The sequence below is a fragment of the Dipodomys ordii genome, unplaced genomic scaffold (genome assembly GCF_000151885.1).
Source record: "Dipodomys ordii isolate 6190 unplaced genomic scaffold, Dord_2.0 Scaffold77, whole genome shotgun sequence".
In the NCBI taxonomy this organism is placed as follows: Eukaryota; Metazoa; Chordata; class Mammalia; order Rodentia; family Heteromyidae; genus Dipodomys; species Dipodomys ordii.
Genome location: NW_012267293.1, coordinates 5,131,037 through 5,154,641, shown reverse-complemented (window position 1 = coordinate 5,154,641; position 23,605 = coordinate 5,131,037). Strand labels below are relative to the sequence as shown.

General features: G+C 48.8%; 1 protein-coding gene across 1 annotated transcript in view; it reads left to right on the top strand.

The window, feature by feature from the left end:
- Positions 1 to 5,056: 5,056 nt before the first annotated feature.
- The window catches only part of Slc22a3 (solute carrier family 22 (organic cation transporter), member 3), an 89,608-nt gene continuing 71,059 nt past the window's right edge, over positions 5,057 to 23,605 (top strand). Inside the window, exons 1-2 of the mRNA XM_013024526.1 lie at positions 5,057 to 5,186; positions 5,802 to 5,889. Of these exons, the coding sequence (XP_012879980.1) occupies positions 5,057 to 5,186; positions 5,802 to 5,889 (218 nt within the window). The remainder of the gene's footprint in view (positions 5,187 to 5,801; positions 5,890 to 23,605) is intronic.

Genomic DNA, 23,605 nt, shown 5'->3' with positions numbered 1-23,605 from the left:
AATCAGTACTGTGTATGTTAGAATAAGTACCGTGTACATTAAAATAAGAACCATGTATGATAGAACAAGTATCGGGTATATTAGAATAAGTACTGTGTATGTTCAAATAAGTACTGTGTACACTAGAATAAGTACCATGGCCATTGCTTGCCTTATGGTAGAGTAATGGCCTCATGGTAGAGTGAAGGGTTGATGTGCAGCGGGGAGACTGGCACTGCGGGATGGGAGGCTGGAACCTCCGTAATCTCCTGCACCCTGCGTACCCCGTCCCGCTGACAGTGGAACCAGCTGTATCATGTTCACAGTAGAATAGCACGCCCCCTGGGGAAGCAGAAAGCCCCCTGCAAGAGCTGGTAACGCCGGGGGCTCTGGGGGGAGACTTCACTCAGAGTCTACATCTGCTGTCATCGGCGGTGTCACCACTGGACATGTATAAAGAGTGATTATGGTTGTAATTTGTGATGATCAAGTTTCCTGGTTTAATACTTACAGTTACATACCTGTTTATTTTACTGGTCCATGTATGTATAGACTAGGCTATATAATAGTTGGGTGAGCCTCTGAAAAGGGAGAGTGTGTCTATATAGACTAATAGTCTATAGAAGCTATAGAGTCTATAGTCGAATAGTCTACTAGTCCATAATAAACGAGTCTATCTATCTATCTGTCTATCTATCATCTATTCTGTATCTGTATATCTACCATCCATCTAATACTGTAGGGTCTTACTCATCAGACTTAAACACAAAAAAACAAAAAAGTGAGTGAGTATAAGGATTCTTCCTATATACCCCAGACTGGCTTTGAACTTGTGGCCCTCCTGCCTGAGCCTGTGGTTACAGGCATGTGTCACCATATTCTGTTCACATAGCCTGGTAAGCAGGATTTTTGTGCTCTCCTCTCTGTGTAGCTGAGCAAGCCCTCGGTGTCTTAACATTGGAGCCAGTGTTTCAGTGATGGGTTTGTTTCCGACACATTTAGGCGCCCACACACCTCTTGAAGATGGATACTTGCATGCCCGCTGAGAAGTCACTAGACGCTTCTAGTTCCTTCTGTATGTATATCTGGTTCCCCAAAGAGAAGGCTGTGTTGTGCACCGCAGTGAACACAGTCCCAGCACTAAGCATGAGCAGGATAGTACCCAGTACCAGTGTAACTGAATGTCCTTTCCATGAAAGATTGTCCCTTGCTTGGTTTTTACAGCTTTATGGAGGTAAAATTTAGCGCGTAGAACTGTGCATCTTTAAGGTGTGATGACACGCACCCTTGTTGTTAAGCCGTGACCCCCGGGCAGCTGATCCGTGTGTCTATCACCTCACAGAGCTCCGTCTTGGTTTTGGTCAGAACACTACAATCTACTCTTCGAGCAAGCTTCAAGGATTCCGCATGCCAGTTCTGACAGCCTGCCTCCTGCCCAGTGCCTCTCTGCTTTAGACTCCGCACATGAGTGCGATCAGTGATTGGACTCCTGTGCGTACTCATCACAACGCCATTCAGGCTGTACTTAATGGCAGGAACTGTGTGTATGTGCCAGTCCTGGGATTTGAACTCAGGGCCTGGGCAGTGTCCCTGAGCTTTTTATGCTTAAGGCTGCTGTTCTACTACCATAGATCCACTTTTAGCTTTTTTTTTTTTCGTGGTTCATTGACAGTAAGAATCTCATGGACTTTCCTGTCTAGGCTGGCTTTGAACTGTGATCCTCAGATCTCAGCCTCCTGAGTAGTTAAGACTATAGGCCCAAGTCACTGGTACCCAGTTGGAGCTCCTACTGTTTAAAGGTGGAATACTATACATACATATGTGTACATTTGTGTGTATATATGCATATATATATATATATATATATATATATATATATATATATAAAATGTTTTCTTCATCTATTTGTCCACTGGTGTGCTCCTGAGCTGGGCTCCTGAACTGGAACCTAGAGGCTGCCATGGACACAGAGTGTTTCCTTGGGTAGATGTGGAAATGGCTTTGCCAGAATAAGCTAGCTTTCCAGATGTGTGAGCCATTCAGACTCCAAGCTTCCGATTCTCTTCAGCGTGCCCTTGGTGGGAGTCGGAGCGTGATCTGGAGTAAGCTGTGTGTCCATCCTATTCCCCAGAGGAAGGCCGGCCACTGTCTCCACCTTGTGGCAGCTGCTGAGTCCTGGCAAACCTGACAGGCAGCAGGAGAAGGGCCCGGCTGGAGAGACAGGATGCCTGGGGTGGTCGCTCAGGAGAGGACAACAGGGAAGGGAGGGTCCTGACCTCCCCCAGCTGTGGGTGGTGAGAGATATTCACAGCCCCAAGCGGTGAGGCGGGAAAGGATGGGCTTTCTTGTCTTCTGGTGTGAGGAGATGCCAACCAGGAGGAGTCCTGGAGATGGGCTGGGCCTGTCCTCTGGCCTCTGGGAAGTTGCCTCTTCTTCCCCAATTTCCCAGGGACCAGGCTGAGGTTTCCAGGCAGGGGCTGACGGTCACCCAGATGTCCTGCCCTCAAGCCAGCCTCCCACCACTGCCACACGAAGCCCTACTTCACCTCCCCTGGGTCCGGGACCTGTCATTTAGGCACCACATTCATGCATGAGCTCTGCCTACCTGGCCACCCAGCAAGGGCCTTGAAGACACTTGAAGAGGCCCCAGGGTGGTTCAGGGCCACGAGCTGGGGATGATATGTAGTGGAACTATTACTGAGCAGCCAGATTCTTACTTTGGCCAACCCCGTAGGGGAAGTGGATTGTGTGTGAGGGAATAAATGCCCCATTATGGGGGAGGAGAGGCAATCTTAAAGCCCACGGGTTGCCAAGACTAGGCTAACCTAAAAGGAAGCAATGGAGTCACGGTTGCTATTGAGAAACTGAGAAAACACAAAGCTCTATAAGATACCGAAGAGCAAAAATCACCTCCCAAAAGTACAGAGCACGAGTAACAGATGTATGGGAATCCCTCTTATCTAAGAGAGATCCCTGCTAAAGCCTCCAATGAGCCCTTCAAACTTCGGGCAGTACAATTCCTCTCTGTTTTAGCAAAGCACCTGTCATCCGCAGGAACATTTTGCCATCTGAGGTATGGCAGCAAAAAGAGTATGAGTTTATTTTTCCTTCTTCACAGTTTCAGATTCTTTCTTCTCAGCCTAAGATCTTAGCAATACCATGTATTCTTGCTTATGAAGCCAAAAACTTTGACCTTTTCACCTGAAGGAAATACTTTTTGCCTTCTCTGATGCAGACTAAACAGCCACAGCATGACTCCTCCTGTACTTTGGGGTCAATTAATGATGAGGGTTACTTTAGATACAAGCACTTCCATACCATGGCGGTTGACCTGACGCCTGAGGTAGTTACTAAGTACCTTCTAGGTGGGTAGCACATACAGCATGGATATGCTGATCAGAGATAGGAGAGACACCCCAGATTGTACAAGCAGGACTGTGGGGGTCTATGTTACTCTGAATAGCAGGCAACTTATAACTTGTGAATTGTTTGTTTCTGGAGTTTACTATGTACTGTTCTTGGGTTGTAGATGACCATGGGTAATGGAAACTGTGAAGTGGTACCGCCGGTGAGGGACAATGACTGTGTGCCATGAGCGTATGCATAGAGAGTATGACTGGAGTCAGAGTACACACACATGCGCACACAGACAGACACACACAAGTTGGCTAAATTATACTTCCCCATCCAACGCACACTTGAAGTTGTGCCTTTCAGAATCTTGGATGTGAGCGGTTGGAGGGGGGTCTTAGAGAGAGGACTGGAGACACGAAGCTCATGAGAATGGCCTCTGTGTCAACCTGACTGAGGTTCCTTAGAGCAGAGGGTTTGAACACAGAGATGTGTGGGATCACCCACACAGAGGACGTGGCCTCTACCTGAAAGCACCTTGAACCCAAAATTCCAACCTCCGTCCCTCAAGAAAATAAATGTTCCAGTCCCCCAGTCTCCGCCATGTGCAGCTCGAGCAGGCTCTGTGGCACACGCGGCCTTGCAGAAGTGCTCGGAACATCACTGGCTGCAAATGTGTAACGTGCTCTTGTTCTTATGCTGCACGCGACTCTTCCTCTGAACTTTCCTCCTGCCCAAACTCAAGGTCACCCACAGGAATGGATGCAGATCACTGGATATCCATTCACCCTGCTCCTGCCCTTCCCCAGCCTGGAAGCAGCTATGTGTTGGAGGAGCCTTGGTTTCCCCAAGGGGAAGTGGGTATTCAGGGCTGAGTCTCATCACTGCTGGTGCGTTTGAAAGGCCCTCTTCCCAGTCGGCAGCGTGAAGGAATCTGCTGATTTCCACGTGTGTACACATGGACACAGATGTACACACACACACACACACACACACACACTAATATATCTAAACAGACATTATGTGCATCTTCAATCCACACTGAAACCTCCTTTTCCAATAGAACATCCTTGGGGCTGTTCTAGATGTTATATTCTCCTTACTTGTGCTTTCCTTCTTGAGTGTGGACCCTTGCTTCCGGTCGGCTCGTTTGATGTCATCCCTGAATGAAGCTGTCCCTGTGCTCTGCACTCTTGTCTGAGACGCCCTCCTCGCCCCACCTGTAGCCCCCACTGAGCTGCACCCCTAATGCCCACGGCCCAGGTCCTTCCTGGGCCCCTGGGCCACGCTGGGCTCTTGTCAAGCACGAGTGAGTTCCTTCCACGCCTGTGCAGGGCCAGGCTTTCTCTCTCGCAGGACCCCTCCTCTCCCTGGCCTCTGACGCCCCACATTGAGGGACCCAAGTGAGCAGGGGCTCCCCCTGCCCTGGGCCCTGTCCCCCCACTCTGTGATCCATGGCCAGGCGTTGTGCCCCACATCTGCTCAGTTGCGATGGCTCGTGGCTGTTGTTCCGGAAGGGAAGCGCGGGGAGGCAGAGCCAGGCCTGACTGTCCGCACGCGGCTGTACCTCAGGCCAACTTGTTTCATTGAGTGACTCCACCTTGCCACAGCGTGGGTGTGTCACTGGTGGGCACACCTGTGTTTAGCCTTTTGCTACAGTACCTACTGCCCAGATCAGCCTTTATTTCTATAGGCTAGATTTCCAGAGATGGGATTGTTTCGTGTGATGGATGACTATGATGTGATGGCTCTGAATGCTCACTTGGAGAAACTGAGGCACAGGGCTGTGGCCAGTGTTCATGGAGGCCAGAGAACTTCGACAGGTTCTGTGGGGCTCCGAGCGGGCAGGTGTGTGGGTGAGTCCAGAGATGAGGCCAGCTTTTCCAGGGGTCACTTGGTCCAGCAAAAGGTCCCTCCTGTCCCTATAGCTCCTCATCGGGAAACATGGTGCCTTCCACCCACCCTCAGCCTTCAGAAATGGCCACACTGCCTTCCGCTCCAGGTCCCCATCCAGCAGAATGCAACCTGCACTGACCCTGTACCGTCCACAGCCCCAGCACCTGCTCAGCCAAAGGCGCTCGCCGCCCGCTGGCCCCAGGCCAGCAAACCACTCCTTTCTCTGCAGTACTGCCCCACGCCTGTGGACAGCAGGACAGGGCACCTTGAGGCCTGAGCTGGGTGTGGCCAGCACTTCCCAGAAGGGCCACACGTGACTCTGAACTCAGGGCAGGCCCGGGCCAGCTGGCAGAGAAGCTGGTAGATGAGTGACCAGAAACATGGGTGGAGGAGCGAGACCGTGCGGGGAACGCGGTCCGTGTCCCTTTCCACTCCAGGCCGGAGCCTACCTCTTGCACATCTCACCCTGTCCTGATCCTTGCCGCTCTCCTCACCCCACCCCTTCAGCCTCCCTGGCCTTTCTGTCTAGGGAAACTGGCTTTTTGAGTCTGACCTCATGTGCCTCGCTCCCTTAGGACACTGCGCTTTTTACCAGCGCTGGCCGCGCCCCTGGGTGGACACCTTCAGAGACACAGCCCATATCAGCACGGGTGGTCGTGTGTGGTGAGGGCAGGGGGGGTTCATGTGCTCCCAAACCCTGACTGGTGTGTAGGGGGCTCAGAGCCCTCTGCTGTGAGGGATCATGGGTAAGCCGCCCCTCCCAGTCCAGGGCCCTCCCCCAGGCCTGGGCTGTTGAAAATCATTGGCACCATCTGCGGCTTTGCTGGGGACGAGAGGCCCAAGTGATACCTGCTTCTTATTTATGTTTTGGGCAAAGTGATCTGCTTTCACTCAGAGCGTGAGGAGGAGGGGATGGAGCGTTGTCACATCCTGAGAGAGACAGGAGGTTTTCCACATTTTTCTTTTCTTTCCACCTCGTGTTGGCCATCTGTGAGCTAGCCAGCACTTCTCTGAGCTCCTCAAGCTCTGCGGTGTACCAGGCCTACTTTAAACCAACCTGCCAGAGACAGTCCTGTTCTGGATGAGGGTCCATCAATGAACAACCCTCTGATGACTTTTGGGGTTCTCTGTTTTCTGGCAGTGGCTGAACTTAAGGAGTCTCTCTGGGCAGCCAGCGCCTGCCTGTGATGGTTTTGAGACACAATTTCTGGACTTTCTGAGCTTCCTCTCCTTAAAGCTATGCTCAGTTCATCATGAAGCTGTTCTCTAGCTTTTGATTTTTTTATTAATGTTTTGCAATCTAAACAAAAATTTCATCCAGTCTCAAATGGAGTATGATTAAGTTTAGGGAGAACAGCCATGTGTTAAGGAATAGGATATTGTATTAAAGTGTTCCCTGGGTACTGTACCTGCTATGAAACCATTAGACATGGAGTCGGATCTGTCCGTCGTAGACACTGCAGCTGAAAGAGTTCAGATCCCTCCAGGGTCTAAGCAGAGATCTACTTTGAGGGACTAGCTTAGAGGAGTTTAATCCAGTCTAGACAGAGTTATTTCTAGGAGATTGTTTCTGCTGTTACTGGTCATCAAAATCTGTGTTTCCTTTATATAAAAGCTAAGCATCACCTGATTTGATCCTGAAACCAGTCAGAGGGGGCTGAGTTAGTGAATTAAGTCATCAGAAGTTCTCCTAGCAGCCAGGCACTGGTGGCTCACGCCTGTAATCCTAGCTACTCAGGAGGCTGAGATCTGAGGATCACAGTTTAAAGCCAGCCCAGGAAGGAAAAGTCTATGAAGCTCTTACCCCCAATTAACCACCCAAGAGCTGCAAGTGGTGCTTTGACTCAAGTGGTAGAACACTAGCCTTGAGCAGAGAAGCTCAGGGACAACACCCAGGCTCTGAGTTCAAGCCCCACAATTAACAACAACAACAAAAAGAAGTTCTCCCAGCAGCCTTGACAAAGCCATATGACCTATGTCACTAATTCCAGACAGGAAGCCAACTTCTGTTTCTGCTGTGGGCCAGTCACTGAACTTCTGAAGCCACTTCTAGGCCTAAAGTCTCTGCCTTAGCAACTTTTTGAAGGTAGTTAAAATAATATTCTGTAGAGAAAGGCATTTGATGAGAAAAAGAGAACTGCCAATTTAATAGAGAACCCTTTCTGATACAAGTTGGTCATGTTTTCTCCATTAATGCTATCACGTTATAATCACTTAGATTGCAGTGCCTGGAACAGCCTGGGGCATTCCAGGAAAGGGTTGTGAGTGAAGCAAGTCCTTATTTAGGTTTCGAGGCAAAGTGGGGGAGGTCTGGCCGGGAAGAGGGAGGAGGTTCCACAATGGAGGGGACTCAGAGGTCGCAGAACTGGGAGGAGGAGTGGGCATTAGGGTTTGTTTGAAACGAGAAAGGTGGAGAGGCTAGCATCACAGTTAAATTGTTAAATTGTTAATAGATGTTGATATAGATACTGCACAGGCTTGTTGGAAACGAAGAGTACTGTACTCAAATAAGAAATCTGGCCAAGCTGTGGAAAAGCCCAGATGCCCTACAACTGATGAATGGGTGGAGAATATGTAGCATCTCTACACAATTCAGCTCTAAAGAAGGAGAGGGTCATGTCATTTTCAAGGAAATGGGTAAAACCAGTGATCACCAAGTTGAGCCAAGTAAGTTAGGTTCAGAAAGACAAAAGTTTTATGTTTTCTCTTATCTGTGGGTGTTAGACTTAACAGATGAGCATATATATAAACACAGGACACGTGTGCACTGGAGAACATGTTTGTAAGTATGGGACTGTTTGAGGGGAACGTGGGGTGAGGATGTTAGAGAATAGACAATACTGACACATTTGTGAATGAAGATGGTGAAAGGAAGCTCACTACGAACTGTTGACTAATGAGATGTGGTGGGAGGGACAGAGAGCAGACAAGGAGATCCATCGGATTAAAATACTACCTGTATGTGTGGAACGCCATGATGAAACACCTTTGAATAATTAGCATACACTATAAAATAAGAGAGAAATGTCATGGGTTCTGTAGAGTTGAGGGTACTAGAGAGAGGGGGAAGAGGAGACAGAGAGGGTGAGAAGGGTGAATATGTCTGTCTTCATGAAGCTTGCGGAAATGGGTTGGGAAATGGCCAAAAGGAAAGAGTAAGGCCAGAAGGGGTGAATCTACTAAAGGTACATTGTGTGCATGTATGGATGCATCACAATGAAGCCTTCTTGTGCAACTAATTGATGCTAATAAAGTTGTTTTTTTTTTAAATAGTAGAGCCATCCTGAAGAACCAAACAGTTGAATACAAAGACGTACACATGTAATTCTAGTACTCAGGAGGCTGAGGAAGGAGGGTGGCAAGTTTGAGACCAGCCTGGGCCGCACAGCAAACAACAAAGGACTAAATAAACATTTTACAACTAAAAGCAAGATAAAAAGGTTTTTTTTAAAGTTAATTGGATGGAAGCTTATTTTATTTTCTGCTCATTGTCATCTATTTATTTTTTTGGGGGGGTCCGGTCATGGGGCCTGAACTCTGGGCCTGGGCGCTCCCTCAGCTCTTCAGCTCAAGGCTAGCACTCTACCACTTGAGCCACAGCGCCACTTCCAGCTTTTTTCTTTTTTGCTTATGTGGTGCTGAGGAATCGAACCCAGGGCCTCAGGCATGCAAGGCAAGCGCTCTACCACTGAGCCACCTTCCCAGCCCCTGTCATCTATTTTAGAAGTGGAGATTGAACGTGACAGTTTACATTTCTGATCCAGTAGCCACCACTAAAGTCTAATACAGAAACTGAACTTATTCACCTTAAGTAAAATGCAAGTTGCCATACTTAATACAAACAGGAGTAGGCTGTCTTCTGTTCACAGGAAGACAATGTTCCTGGCTCCAATAGCCTGGTTGTGTCAACGGTTCCCGTTGTGAAGGCCAGTTTCTCTCCAGTTTCAAGCAGAGGCCCTAGGTACATTTGAAGTGAGGATGAGGGGCTGTTGGAGCCGCCAGCCTCCTTCCTAAAACAATGTTCCTCCCTGGGCTTCTTCCTCCCCATTTCCTGGCTCTCAGAGATTTCCTGTTTAGTCCTGGGTCACAATAGTGCCTGGGGAAGGACACCCCTTCCAAACCCCGTGTGCCCAGAGGATGAACTGTGCATCTCAGGGAGTTAGATGTAGCCAGGAGGGGACTCGTGGAACAAATACCTTCCTTTTAGGATTAAATAAAAGAGATTTTTTTTAACAGAAAGCACTGTAACTTAGTTACTGATTTTTTAAATACGACCAATACTGTTGATCGTTTTAAAATAATTACATAATCTTTGAATCCCAAATTGATAATAATAAGAAGCCTTTGGATCTCAAGAATTCAAATCTAGTTCGAGTTCTCCATCCACAAGACAAGCAGTGTGTGAGAACTGGAGCTCTGCTGGACAGAAGCCCCAGGGCCGCGTTTAGCCAGCTTGCACCCTGTAAAACACTCAGACACATACATGGGTCCTTCTGGTGTGCCTGAGCAAGGCTCAGTCCCAGCACTTGGTAGAAGGAATATCTTTTTGTGTGCTTTTCATTAGAATGATAATTTTGATATCTATAACCAGTGTTGTGTTGCATTGTATTCACAATTGGGAAGGCTTGAACATAGAATGAGATTTTTTTTTAAATTACAAACCTTACCAAGTCTATGTCTGAGCAAAACCTGCAACCACTGCTTGAATAGTCCAGATCATTGACAGTGCTGAAATTACCAGAACAAAATCACAAAAACACAAATGACAACAAAAGCGTGTGTGTTACTGTTTCATATGATATTAGAAATGTCAAATGTGGATAGCTTGTAGACCCAGCAGCTACAGAATGAAAGTGCAACTTAGGTCAAGAATTACAGCCACCTCATGGAATGTCTTCCTGCACAAATGGTCTATGGGTATTCACTAATGAGACGATCCACAATTGTGTGTGTGTGTGTGTGTGTGTGTATCTGTCTGTGCTGTTAGGGGGCTTGGATTCACCATCTGGGTAACTGTCCTTTAGCTCTTTTGTTCAAGGCTGACTACCTACCACTTGAGCCACCCCTCCACTTCTGGCTTTCTGCTGGTTAATTGGAGATAAGAGTCTCACAGGCTTTCCTGCCCAGGCTAGCTTTAACCCCTGATCCTCAGATCTCAGCTTCCTGGGGAGCTAGGATTACAGGCGTGAGCCACCAGTGCCTGGCAGCAATTGATCTAATTGAGGGTCAAGACTGCCCTCCTCTTGGTGGGTTCTTCATGTGGTTTTAGACCCTTCAGTCCTGGGAACCACAATTAACTCTCCTCCTTTGCAGCTGGCAAAAGTGTTTAAAAAAAAAAACAAATGTTCTCAGGGTATTTTGGGAATTGTATTCCCAGTGAGAAAACAGACATGCCGGCCTGCAAGGAGCTGGAAAGGATGCTGACAGAAAAGAATTTGATAAGCTTGGTGGGGCTGGTAAGAGGGAAGCAGGCTCGGGGGCCATTCTGGGCACGAGGGCACCCCTGACGGAGCGGCTGTCCTGGAAGCTGAGGTCCAGCACCATGGGGTAATGTTTCCAGTTGTCTCCCACAGCAGGATGGCCCAGTGCCTCGCCTCCAGCTGGGTTTATGTTCGGGGAGTTTGTGTGCTTTACTTTTGGCTGACAGAGGAGCATGTTAGGAGAAATGACAGATAGAGGTGGAGGTCAGAATGGGTCTCTCCTGCTGAGCCTCGGGTTGGGAGGCTGGGAGGAAAGTGTGGACAGAAGCTGAAGAGTCTCAGTCTCTGAGGCTTTGTGCCCATGTGCACGGGAGGGAGGCCTTATTGTTCAGGCCTCCAGGGGCCTGGGACCAGGCTCCACAGCCCTTGGAGGAGGGCAGCAGATAAAGGACTTACTAGCAGCAGGGATGCTGGAGACACCAGGAGCTCTGAGCAGAGGCACTGATTGGCTCATTTCTGAGTGGGCGGGGTCAGTGCTGAGGGCCTAATGGAGCAGGTAAGGTCTGAGTGGGCTCAGTCAGTGACCAGTGTCTGAGAGTCAAAGGAGACACACGGGGAGAAGAGGAGAGGCCAGGAGACAAGGATAGAGACCACCAACCAGGAACACCTTGTAGCCATTGGAGATGGAGGAGGCAGGGTGCGGATCCTCCCCTAGTGCCCACGGGGGAGCCAGGCCCTGCCAACTGCTGGATTTGGGGCTCCAGGCCTCCAGGATCATGAGGGAGTTCAGGCGGTGGTGGCTTGAAATCCCGCTGTAGTCCTCCAGTACCGCAGTCCCTGATTGTGTCCTTATTGTATTTTGTTGGTCCACACTTCCAGCCTTCCTTGTACACCCTCCACGCTGCTCAGGAGATGGCAAAAGGCTTGGTAACATTTATCTTAGTGACTCTGCTCAGAGCAGATGAATTCACGCCATTCGTGATAAGGGAGGAAGTCTTGTGTGTGTCATCATCCATAAACCCACCCCCAGGGACTTGGTATGTGATGGCTAGTCCTAAGCTTGGCGAGACTGCACAGTGCTCAGGAGCATCTACAAGAGAAATCTCATCTCTTTTTTTTTTAATTTTTAATTTTTATTTTTTGTCGGTCGTGGGGGCTGAACTCTGGGCCTAGGCGCTGTCCCTCAGCTCTTCAGCTCAAGGCTAGCATTCTACCAATTGAGACACAGCACCACTTCCATCTTTTTTCTGCTTATGTGGTGCTGAGGAATAGAACCCAGGGCCTCATACATGTGAGGCAAGCACTTTACTACTGAGCCACCTTCCCAGACCCAAATCTCATCTCTTTTGACTGAGGAAGACATGAGGCCAAAGACCTAGAATGAAGGGTGGTCAGAGTTCTCATGGCGATGACACAGTTCAGGTTTCTAGAACAGGAAATCAAGATTTAATAACTTGAACACATGGAAGAACTCAAAACTAATCTGCAGTCTGAAAATACTTAGAGGATTATGGGCCAGGACAGCTTATCTTTTGTGGAAGTCTCTAGATTCCCTCAGAACTGCCAAAAAAGGAAGGGAAGAAAGGGCTTAGGGTCCGTTTTTATTGGTCCCCTGAGATAGTAAACACACACACACACACACACACACACACACACACACACACACCAAACAAACAAACAAACAAACCTTCCCTTTGTAGGTAGTGGCTGGGCACGGAGAAGCGGATGGGAGATTGTAGTTTTTACATATTTCTTCCACATCGTTTTACTATTTTCATGTGCCTGTATTTTAATAAAATAACCTTGAAACAGAGTAATCCATTTGACTCTAGAGTCACGTGTATTTTCCAAGTAGAGATGGGAGTGGGGGGGGGAGGGGAGCAGGGTCGGGGGGTGGGGAGGGCCCCATCCACGGCCTGGGTCTCTTTGGCCTTCCTGGGTGTCAGGGCCTGGCCCCCAGCGGATACTTTCAAGTGGATGAGAGTTGAAGGAAGGTATCTGGAATCGCCAAGCCCCAGGCTGTTCTTACAACTCAGGGCCCACATTTCATAAAGCCTCCTTTGGCAGCACCAGGGCACCGCTGTGCCAAGCTGGGCTTGCATCACAGGTCAGTGAAGACAGGGAGCGATGGGAAGATTAAAGGTTGACTTAAGTCACCAGGATGCTTCTGGTCCAGGAATAGCTCTGCTGCTGATACATAAGCATCCAGATTTTGTTTGAAAAGAGATCACTTGCGTGAATACATAGCAAGTGGTGTGGCAGATGTCCAGCATTTTTGGCCTCACCAAGAAGCCAGAAAAAAAAAATGCGGGGCTAAGTTTGGCCTCAAGAAGGTTTTAAAAATTCATTCAGAAAGGGTGAAGATAAGTCCTATTTCTACCTAGTTTTTTCCTCTGTCTGTCTCTGTCTGTCTGTCTCTCCCTTCCCCCTTGCTCTCTCTACTTGCACATGCATCTTGGAAAACAACTTTATTTCTCCAGGGGCTTCGCCGCTGTGTCTATCAAAGACAGACATGATGAGCCTCTTACTAGCACTGGCTATGATGGGAGAGCCCTGCACTGTGCTCCATCCAACAGCTTTGTGGTGGAAATCCTGGCTTTGTTTCCCCACCCAGGCTGACGGAAGCACTGGGGAGGGGTGATTGCTGGGGTCGGCTCAGGGGAGCAGCAGCAGGGAGGCCTTTTCTGATGGACTTGCTCCACTTGGGATCCTCTAGGGTGAATGGAACTAAACTACAAGCATAGAGTCAGGAACCTGGAAAATCCAATGCCAATAAAGGCAAAGCCTAACCCATACAAAGAAGACCTTAAAGCCTAATTTGAGGAGCTCTGAGCCCCAATTCTACTTCCCACTCGTGGTTTATTTGCTCTTGCATGAGCATCAGGCTCTGTGAAAGAGAACAAAAGCAGAACAACCAGGTGAGAAAGACAAGGGCTTGAGTTTGACAGGTTGAACTTGAATTCTTAGCTTCCTGTATTCTGGCTGTACTTACTGTCTCTGAGAACTAGCCTTGATGGATTCTCTGAGACTCAGAGCATGAAAACCCCTAGGACTATTCCAGTACGTAGTCTACTCAAAGAAGCACGAGCGAAGGAAGTAAAAGTAAAGTGACAATGGCCCACAAAAATGATGTAGGAGGAAGAGGCAGAGGTGAGGACGGGGAGTAGCAGAATTCTAAGTTGCAGGCGTGACTGGCGAGCGTGCTCCCAGTTGCTTCTCGAGGGAGCCCCGAGCCCTGCTCTACCTGTGTTGCCCGGTGACGTCAGGCAGCCCTGACCGCTCTGCTCTTCATGACCAGTGGAGCTCTGGGGGGTGGGGGTCCCCCAGAGACCCCTTGCAGGGAAGAGAGAGATTTGGGCAGAAGCCTGGCAAGGCTCCCCAGGGAGAAGTAGACAGAGGAGGACAGCCATCACCACGCCCAGGCTGTGAACACAGGGCCCCCAGAAGCCAGAGGAAGAAGAAAGTGAATCACAAGAAGGCTTAGTGATCTGAAGGGCGCTAGGGCGTTCAGAGGGATGTGGCCCTATCTATTGGATTTAGTCTGCGGGAGATCTGATGATCCCTCAGGACGGAGGGTTGAGGGGGAAAGACAGCTTTGGCTGAGAAGGGTGGACGGTGTCAGGAGAAGAAAAGCAGCTGTAAGATGTGCTTGCTTGCTTGCTTCCTTCCCTCCCTCCCTCCCTTCTTCCCTCCCACCTCTCTCTCCCTCTTTCTCTCTCTCTCCCTCTCTCTCTCTCTCTCCCTCTCTCTCTCGCTTGAACTCTGGGCTTGGGCTCTGTCCCTGCGCCCTCCTGAGCACTCTACTGCTTGAGCCACAGTGCCACTTCCAGTTTTCTAGTGGTTTTTATTGGAGATAAGAGTCTCACAGACTTTCCTGCCTGGGCTGGCTTTGAACCATGATCCTCAGATCTCAGCCTCCTGAGTAGCTAGGATTACAGGTGTGAGCCACCGGTGCCTGCCGCGCGCTCTCTCTCCCTCTCTCTCTCTCCCTCTCTCCCTCTCTCTCTCTCTCCCTCTCTCTCTCCCTCTCCCTCTGTCTTCCTCTCTTCCTTTCCTTCTTTCCTGTTCTCTCTTTTTCTTTCTTTTCTGTTCTCTCTTTTCTTCCTTCTCTTAATGTTTCTTTTTAGAAGCAGCCATCAGAGTCTACTTAAACTCTAATGAGAAAGAGAAAATTTAAATATAGGCAAATAATTTCCCCACAGCTTTCTGCTATAACCAGTTTAACATCAACCAGTGGCTTCGACTATGTCCCTGGGCTACCTGAAGTTCAACTGTCCGGAGCCGATGTTCACATCCCTCCTCCCGGTCCATGAGCAGTCTCCTCCTGCATCGCCCCTCCTCCTGCATCGCCCCTCCTCCTGCATCGCCCCTCCTCCTGCATCGCCCCTCCTCCTGCATCGCCCCTCCTCCTCCATCGCCCCTCCTCCTCCATCGCCCCTCCTCCTGGTGCTCCCTGTGGGACCCCAAGGTCCTCTTTAACTATTGTGCACTTCCTCCCAGCCTCCATCATCTTCATCTCCCCTGCCTCTCCCAGTGGACAACTTCATTCTCTCATTCTCTCTCCCCAGGACCTCTGTCCCAGACTCCTGAGTGGCCACTTTGCTTCTGGTCTCATTCCTTTGACCTTTCATCAAGGTCACAGCCTCATCTCTACAAGTAATTCTCACGCAGAACCCCAGCTATAGGAAATGTCTCACCGCCTTCCAAATGCAGCATGTGGCTTTCTCGTCTCCCCATTGTCCATTCGTCTTCCTCAGGCTGAATGCCTCTTATCTGCACACTTCAGACCCAACTCAGGGGCTGAATGTTTCCTGGCTTACAGATGGAGGTATGATCACTCTTCTTTTTCTCCTCCGCACCTGTGGCCTTATTCCACGTGTTAATTCCATTGCAGGCAGTAAGCTTGTTGAGGGCAGGAACAGGATTTTACTTTCTCTTTGCATCTCCTGTACTTGGCCAACAGCAGGAACTCAGCAAATGAATACAAGAATATAAATAAGAGAGGAGTAAAGACAGTTTTGTGACACAGACTTCATGTACATTTTAGGTTCAGTTCTTGGACTGGGCATGAAGATCTCAAACCAAATTGTCTCTCTCTGGATCACAATCCTCTCGTATCACCTCAGGACATTGTTATTTGGTGCTGGTTCTAGGCCTGAACTCAGGGCCTGCACTCTCTTTCTGAGCTTTTGTGCTCCAGGTGCATGCTCTGCCACTTGAGCCACATCTCCACTTTGGGCTTTTCATGATTAAGTGGAGAGAAGAATCTCACGGATTTTTTTCTACGTGGGCTGCCTTTGAACTGTGATCCTCAGATCTCAGCCTCCTGAGTAGCTAGGATTGCAGGCATGAGCCACCGACACCCGGCAAACCTCAGCGCACTGAGAAAGTTCATAAGACCATCTGCCAAGTTGTGCATGTTTCCTAATGCTTGCTTCTGGGAAGCAATAGGCTTTGAAGATGCTCTGTGCCATTGCAGGTAGGGGAGGCCTCCCGGAGAGGCGCCTGAGTCTCTTCAGGAGCCACAGACTGTCAGGCAGAATGCAGCTCAGCTGGACCAGCTGTGAGTCTCCACAGACACATCCACAGACACACACAGACACCCCATCAAGCTGCTCCTTTTCAGTCATTCATGGGCTGCGTATGGTGATCTGAGGGGAGGGGAAAAGGGAAAGAGAAGTGAAGAGAAGGGAATGACCTGAAAATGTTTATGGTAAAAAAAAGGTTAAATTAGATTCCAAGATTTCCCACACTTGTTTAAAATCAGAGCTTTTTTCCTTCAAGTCATCCTGTGAAGTTTTAATCTCTCTTAAAGCTAGTGGATGCTGTCTTATGATAGTTTTGCAATTTATCTAGTTAACATATCCCACTTGATTCCTATGGAGTCTTTAGAAAGCAAAATGGTTTATGACACATTTTATGATAACTGGTTTCCAAATAAACAGTGGGTTTGGAGTTCAAAGTAATTTATAAATAAACAGATCTATGTCTATAAAATATAAAATTTTCTCTGTGAAATTTATATTTTTGTATAAGATTCTTAGTTTCATCACAACTTTCTGAGAATTAGCTAAAGTAAGATGCATAAAAGCTATGATTTTTATTTCCTTCATTAAAATGTAAGTGGCTAAAGTCATATTTTGTCTCCCCATGAAGCTATATTCTGGTGAAAGGAGATGTTTGACTATATTTCCAGCTTTAAACTTGAATGTTTCATGTTTTAAAATTTGAGATTTCAGAGAAGGATGCTCAGGATAGATCTCTGCAGTCATCCTAGACCAAAACATCTCTTGTTTAAAAGTTAACTTTAGGGCTGAGGCCCTGGCTTCGATTGCTAAACACCACAGAAGCAAAAAAAAACCCAGAAGTAGCGCTGTAGCTCAAGTGGTAGAGTGCTAGCCTTGAACTGAAGAGCTGAGGGACAGTGCCCAGGCCCAGAGTTTAAGCCCCACGACCGACCAAAAAAAAAAAAGTTAACTTTAAAGACACTTGGTCATACAGAAAGTCTAGCTGATTTCTACAGGTCAGTTTGGGTGTATGGGACGTTGTTGGCTTTGCTTGTTTGACCCAGGGCTTGAACTTACACAGAACCTCTTGCCCTTGTTCGGCTGGTGTTGTACTGCTTGACTGGCTCTAGCATGCATCCAGCCTAGAGTTTTGCTGGCTCATTTGAGAATGATGTCTCACAGACCTTTCTTCCCAGGCTGGCTTTGTACTGTGATCTCCCAGGCCTCAGCCTCCCGAGTAACTAGGATTACAGATATGAGCCACAGGCACCTGGGAGATGGTGTTCTTTTAGTATCCCAGCACCGTGGATGACAGTGTGAGACAGAACAGGGCCCCTTCCCACACAGGGAGAGCATCGCCATGCACCTCGGCCATCGGAGCTGCTTTCCCTAAAATATTGCCACCCACCTCAAAATGTATCCCGGAGCTGGTGTGTACAAGCCAGTCTCACGGTTTTTCCAGATCTGCTTTCTTAGCTTCAGACTACAGACACGCTTTCAGCCACTTGAAAACTCCTTTCTAGGCTGTGATGCTTGTTTTACAGCTGGCTGAGGTTTGCACGAAGGCTTCTGCCATCACATCTGGAGACAGCTGTTTCATGTTCCTAGTAGAGATTTCACAGGCATGAACTGTCCCAGTGGAAAAGAGCTCTTTGGTCGGGTTGTGTATCACTGCGTCTGCGGTACAAAAGGCACGTTATCCAACCCGTGCCTGCCAGCCACCCATCTGAGGACCTTCTGACTGCCCACCTTCCAGGGCAAAAGACTGAAATCAGCTGCTGTCCAGCCAAGTTTCCCTGGCGACCTGTGGTGCTGGCATCCCCAGCCCGCAAAGGCTGCTCAGAGGCACGTCAGAAAACGTCAGCTGGGCAATAATTAGCAACTGCGTCAGGTGTCTAGGCCCATTTTGATAAGATCACAGCCTTCTTGCCCTCAGATGAACAGGAAAGAATGGCTTCTAAAGCCAGGGGAGACCTCGCTTATCTTCCCACGTGTGTATGAGAATGCTAGACTAGCGGTTACAAGAGAAGAGGGAGATTGAGAAAACAGGACGATCCTAAACTGATGACAAAATGAGCCATGGAGTGACTCCAGTGACGGAATGGTTTGTTGTTTCCAGCTAGCGATCGTTTATTGTGTGTTTGTATCTAGTGGCCGGTCCAGCCCTACCCTGGATCACTTGCATATCTGGGAAATGCGTAATGCAGTCCCTCATCAATAAGAAGATGAAGAAGGAAGTAATAACTGCATGGCCCTTGATTCTGCTATTTATCCTCATTTTACTCAAGAGAAAGGTGAAGCTCAAAGATGGTAAGTGATGTGTCAGAGACACAGAGCAAACAAACAGCAGAGGTGGAGTTCCACTTTGTTGTCTAGAGGCTGGCTGCTAGCGAGCTAGTTGTGTTGGTGTCACGGGTGTGGGAAAATATAAATAGATACAAGTGGCAGAGGTGTGGTGTGGGCAGAAGATGAGAAGAGACTCTCAGGAAAGAAAGATAGTAAACATAATATCAGTGGGTACTGGCCTGGGCCTGGGTGGGGATGAAGACTAACTGATGAAGAAAACGTGTCTTGAGAGGGTTAGATGTTGGGGGAGGGGTACTTGCTTTGAATGAATGTAAGTAGGGGGACCAGTGTTATCGTGTGACAGTTGTGACTTGTCTGGAGATGACCTACCAGTCAGTCAAATAGGTGACCACCATAGTTTACGCTTGAGGCCCAGAGACAATTTGTGGACATCGATACAGATGCCTAAGGCCTTACTAGATCCCATGAGATCTGTGACAAAGAGCTTGAACTCTCACAGGATCTATGTAGACTTAGAGATAAGCTAGAGGTAGAGACCTCTGGGGGTAGAAATCTCAGATATATGCAGACTTAGAGATTCACTGGAGGTAGGGACCTCTGGAAGCCTGTGGGCTGAACCAGACCCTCCCAACTCCCAACCAGTGGACAGAGGCCCCTCCCGAGCGAGAGCCAGGCAGCGCCCATCTGCCCCACCTGCTCCTCCCAATGTACACACACATTCACACAAGGCCATCCTGGAGCTCAACCCCATCACGGCATCTGGTGCCCAACCAGAGGCGCCATGGTCTCTTCTTACATTCTGCATCAGGCACCATCTCCTCCTTCGGCCCTGATTCAGAACTTGACCCAGAAGTAAGAAGAAATTCCACAGTACACAGGAGACACCTACCTTCCATTGTCTGAGAGAATCCTTGGAAGGTACAAGGAAAACTGTCCAAATAACAGTCAGTCCCCAGAGATTCCCAGAATTGCTGGTATTGGGGAACCCTGCACCACTGGGTCTTCCCACAGGAATGAGGCTGGCTGACAGCCACTGAGGTCTACAGAGAAACACTCACGGGCCGAACTTGTGAGCATGGCTGGCGATGCCCGGGAGAAGCCTGAGGTTATTAAATGAGCAGATATGAGGTATGATGTTAGGATGTGGACAGACAAACCCTGCATACCATTTGTGGCAAGTCTTTTGCAGTAACACTAACACCTATGACTCCAATAGTAAAACAGTAGAAGACAAAAGAAATGCATGTTGTTTTTTTTCCAGTCATAGTTTTTTCCTTTGGTGGTTAGTACTGGGGTTTGAACTCAAGGCCTTTCACATGCTAGGCAGGTGCTCTACCACTTGAGCCATACTTTCAGCCCCAATCAGAGCCTCATAGAAGATTTAGCTTGAAGACATATGATGGATCACCATAGTGTCCCTTTGCCCATTGAAACACAAATGCTGGGTTTAGAGACGTGGCTCCAGTGTTAGAGTGCCTGCCTGGCAAGCAAAGGTTATGAGTTCAAACCCCAGTAGTCCTGTGTGATGAACCTAGGCTCACACACGTGGTAGCATGCCCATAGGCCACCTCCAGTATACGAAGAGCAAGAGGGACCTGTTCTCCAAACCTCAGAAGCATAGGAGCCTTGCCTGGAGGGAATCTTGAGCTCAGGCTAGGCCAGAGCTACTCCTTAACCCCTTGAAGCCCAGAGTGGATCAGGAGCCACTGGGAAGCAGAGGATGGAGTGAGGCTGGGAACAGAGGCTACAGTTGGAGTCCTCTGGGACTGTCTTGCCCTTCAAAGGAGCAATTCAATGACATGATGGTTTTTGTCTCAACTTTTTCAGCACTGGTTGTCTTAGCAATGTATCGTTGTCTTAAAAAAATAACTCTTTTTTTTATTTTGAAATAATTTAAGACTCCAAGAAGTTGTAAAAATAGAACAGAGAGTTTCCACCAGTCCTGTACCAGCTTCTCCTGTGATCACATCTTACATAAGCAGCTCCTGGTCCAGCCCAAGCAGTCAGTGCTGGCACAGCACCATTAGGTAGACAAGTTGTCTTCATGTTGTTCTAAATGAGTGTCAGGCTCTGAAATCATTAGATCATTTTGTTTTTTGCATGGTTGCACATGAAGTTATTTTCCCCCCCACAAAAAATTTACACTGACAATGTCAGTCTGAGTGGAGACTGATTGCATTTTATACTCACACAAATTACTTTTGAAGATTATATTTGTCAAAAGAATAATTTGGAAGTGAAAGAGTTTAAAAATCTGTGTGAGTGAACGTATTTATCCGAGTGTGAGCCTTTGTTTGCATCCAACTGCTGTCATAACTAAGACATTGAATCTTTTTATTCTGTTCTACTTGACTATAAAGTCAGGGAAATAGATGACATGGCTTCTAAAATTTCTTGCAGCTAAAATAATAATCCTATGCTCCCTCATAAAACATAAAATTGCTTTATTTTAAAACAAAAAATTGAAAAGCTAGAACTTCAGCAAAAAAGCCTGTACTCAGGTAAAAGTCATGGGAAGAAAGGAGACGTGGAACACGGTGCCGCGGAGCCTAGCAGGTGGCCCACCAAGGCCCCTGTGAGGCTTGGGGGGGACGCCCACCTTTCCAGGTAGCACCTCGCCAGTGTGGCTCGGGGAACACATGCATGTCAAGCACATGGCACAGGATCTCTGATCCTCCTAGGAATGTGGAGAGAGATCCTGGCCTGGCTGTTAGTGCTGTACTTGCTTCTGGAATGTTCCCCCAAAGCTTGGGATACTGCTGTAGTAGACATAGGAGTGCAAGCGTGTCTGTGATACGATTTGATTTCCATTGGATAGATTCCCTTGGTGGCATTACTGGTCACTTGGGGGGAGTTCTATTTTCATTCTTTGTGGAGCCTCCATTCTTTAACCAACATGTGTTCATGTTAGTGCCGTGCACCAGAACTTTCTGGAATGATGGGATATTCTCCATCTGCAAGGTCCCCAAGAGGGGAGAGAGGAGCTGAGACTTGTTCTGCAGGTAGAAAGACACTTTGGAGAAATGCTGTAGTGACAGTGAGCCCCCAGTGTGGCTGTGATGACAGTGAACCCCCAGTGTGGCTGTGAACCCCCAGTGTGGCTGTGAGCCCACAGTGTGTCCGTGAGCAGACAGCAGTGGACCAGCATGGAGGCTCAGGTCAGGATCCAGCTCACACCAGTCAGAGGCAGAACTGGAAATCCTGGAGAAAGGAGCCTCTGGCCGAGGGGCATTTAAATAACTGCTGGGCCATATGGGAGAAACAAGTAAAATTAGATCCCACCACTCTCTGCACAGAATTAACTCCAGAGATATTAAAATTCAATTTGAAAAATACAATTTAACAAGAATGCATAGAAGAAAGTATTTAAAACTATGGGAGAGCATGATTTTTTTATAGCAAAACAGCAGGAGCTATGGAAGAGAGAGATATATTTTACTACATTAGGATTTAAATTAGTTACTTATGCAACATTAGAAAGTTAAGTCACAGACTGAGTAAACAGCACATACATACCTGACATAGTAGAAGAATATACAAATTCACAGGTAACTTCCCCAAATCCACCCCCCCACCAAGTAATAAACAGAACACAAACAGAGACTATTCTCACACGATAAACCTGAATGACTCTTAAGTGTGTCAAACATGTGCCATCTGCCCATTCAGGGATGTGGAAATCAGAGCACTGCAGTTGCTGTTGATACTATAACATCAGCTGAAGGAGTCTAACAAGCCAGATACTAGAGGCTCCTATCTGCAATCCCAGCTACGTGGGAGGCAGAGATCCGGAGGATTATAATGTGAGGCCACTCCTGGCAGAAAAGTCCATAAGACTTCATCTCAGCTGGCATGGTGGCACACACCTGTCATCCTAGCGATCATGGAAGAGAAAAATAGGATCACGCCAAGGAGGAAGCCAGACTGTCTTAAAAGCTACCAATACAATCTGGGCATCTGGGCACCAGTGGCTCACACCTAGATACTTAGGAGGCTGAGATCTGAGCATCACAGTTCCAAGCCTGCCTGGGCAGGAAAAGTCTGGAAGACTCTTAATTCCAATGAGCCTTCAGAAAACCTGGAAGTGGAGCTATCGTTCAAGTACAAGAGCACAGGCCCTGACTTCCAGCGCCAGTCCTGGTGGGGTGCTCGTGCGCGCGCGCGTGTGCACACACAGACACACACACGGAATCAGTACACAAAAGGGCTGAAGAAGGGTCTCAGCAGACCACCCGCCTAACAAACGGCAGTTCAAACTCCAGTACTGCCACCAAAAAAAAAAAAAAAAAACCAACAAAAACTCAAAACAAAAAGACCAAGCGTGGTCACTTTCCACCTAATTAGTGGGTTGGGTCCGCAGGGCCGGGGTAGGTAGACACATCTTTGGCTTCCTTTCCCAGGCGGGAATACAGGCCGGTGAGCTGTGTTGTCCGAGGTCAGGGGCGGCAGGCTGGCTCTGGAAATACTAGTCTGCTCTTTGAGTCAAGTGAGCGAGGGGCTCGGGGCGGGGTGGGGTGGAGAGCTTTGGAGGGGAGTGAGGAGATGAGCTGGAGAAACTCTCAGAACCCACGCAAACGGGCAGGGAGTGCTGCGCCCAGCGAGGGGAGGCCGCGGGCAGGGGCGCGCACCTGCCCAGCTGACCTGGGACGGTCACCGCGGGTCCTGCGCAAGTAAGCGGAGGCACACAGACAGCCTGGGGCTGGAGGTGGGGGTCCCAGCGCTGCCAGAGCCGTAAAGAAGCTAAACCTCGGCGTGAGAATGAAAGCCCTGGCTGGAGGTGGTCGTTTCCCCTGCCACACTGAGCCTGGGGACTGTGAACGGTCTCTCCCCACTGTGGGTTGCCCGCAGTCCTTTTGGAAGCGGTGGCCCATGTCCCAGATGGCGCCAGAACCGACCCTCGCGTAGACCCAGCCCAAGGCCACGTCTCGGTCCAGCCCGGGACAGGTGCCGAGCGCTCACCTGGGAACCCAGCGGCCTGTGCGCGCGCTTGCGCGGGAAGAAGGGCTGGGGGCCTCCGGGACCCCAGAGACCCAGCGTCCCCAGGAGCCCGGGGCGTGGCTGGGCCAGGCCGGTGCTCCCGCGCCCTGGAGCCGGACCCAGGGCGGCTGGCAGAGCCCGGGGGCTTGGCCTGAGCCGAATGGAGCC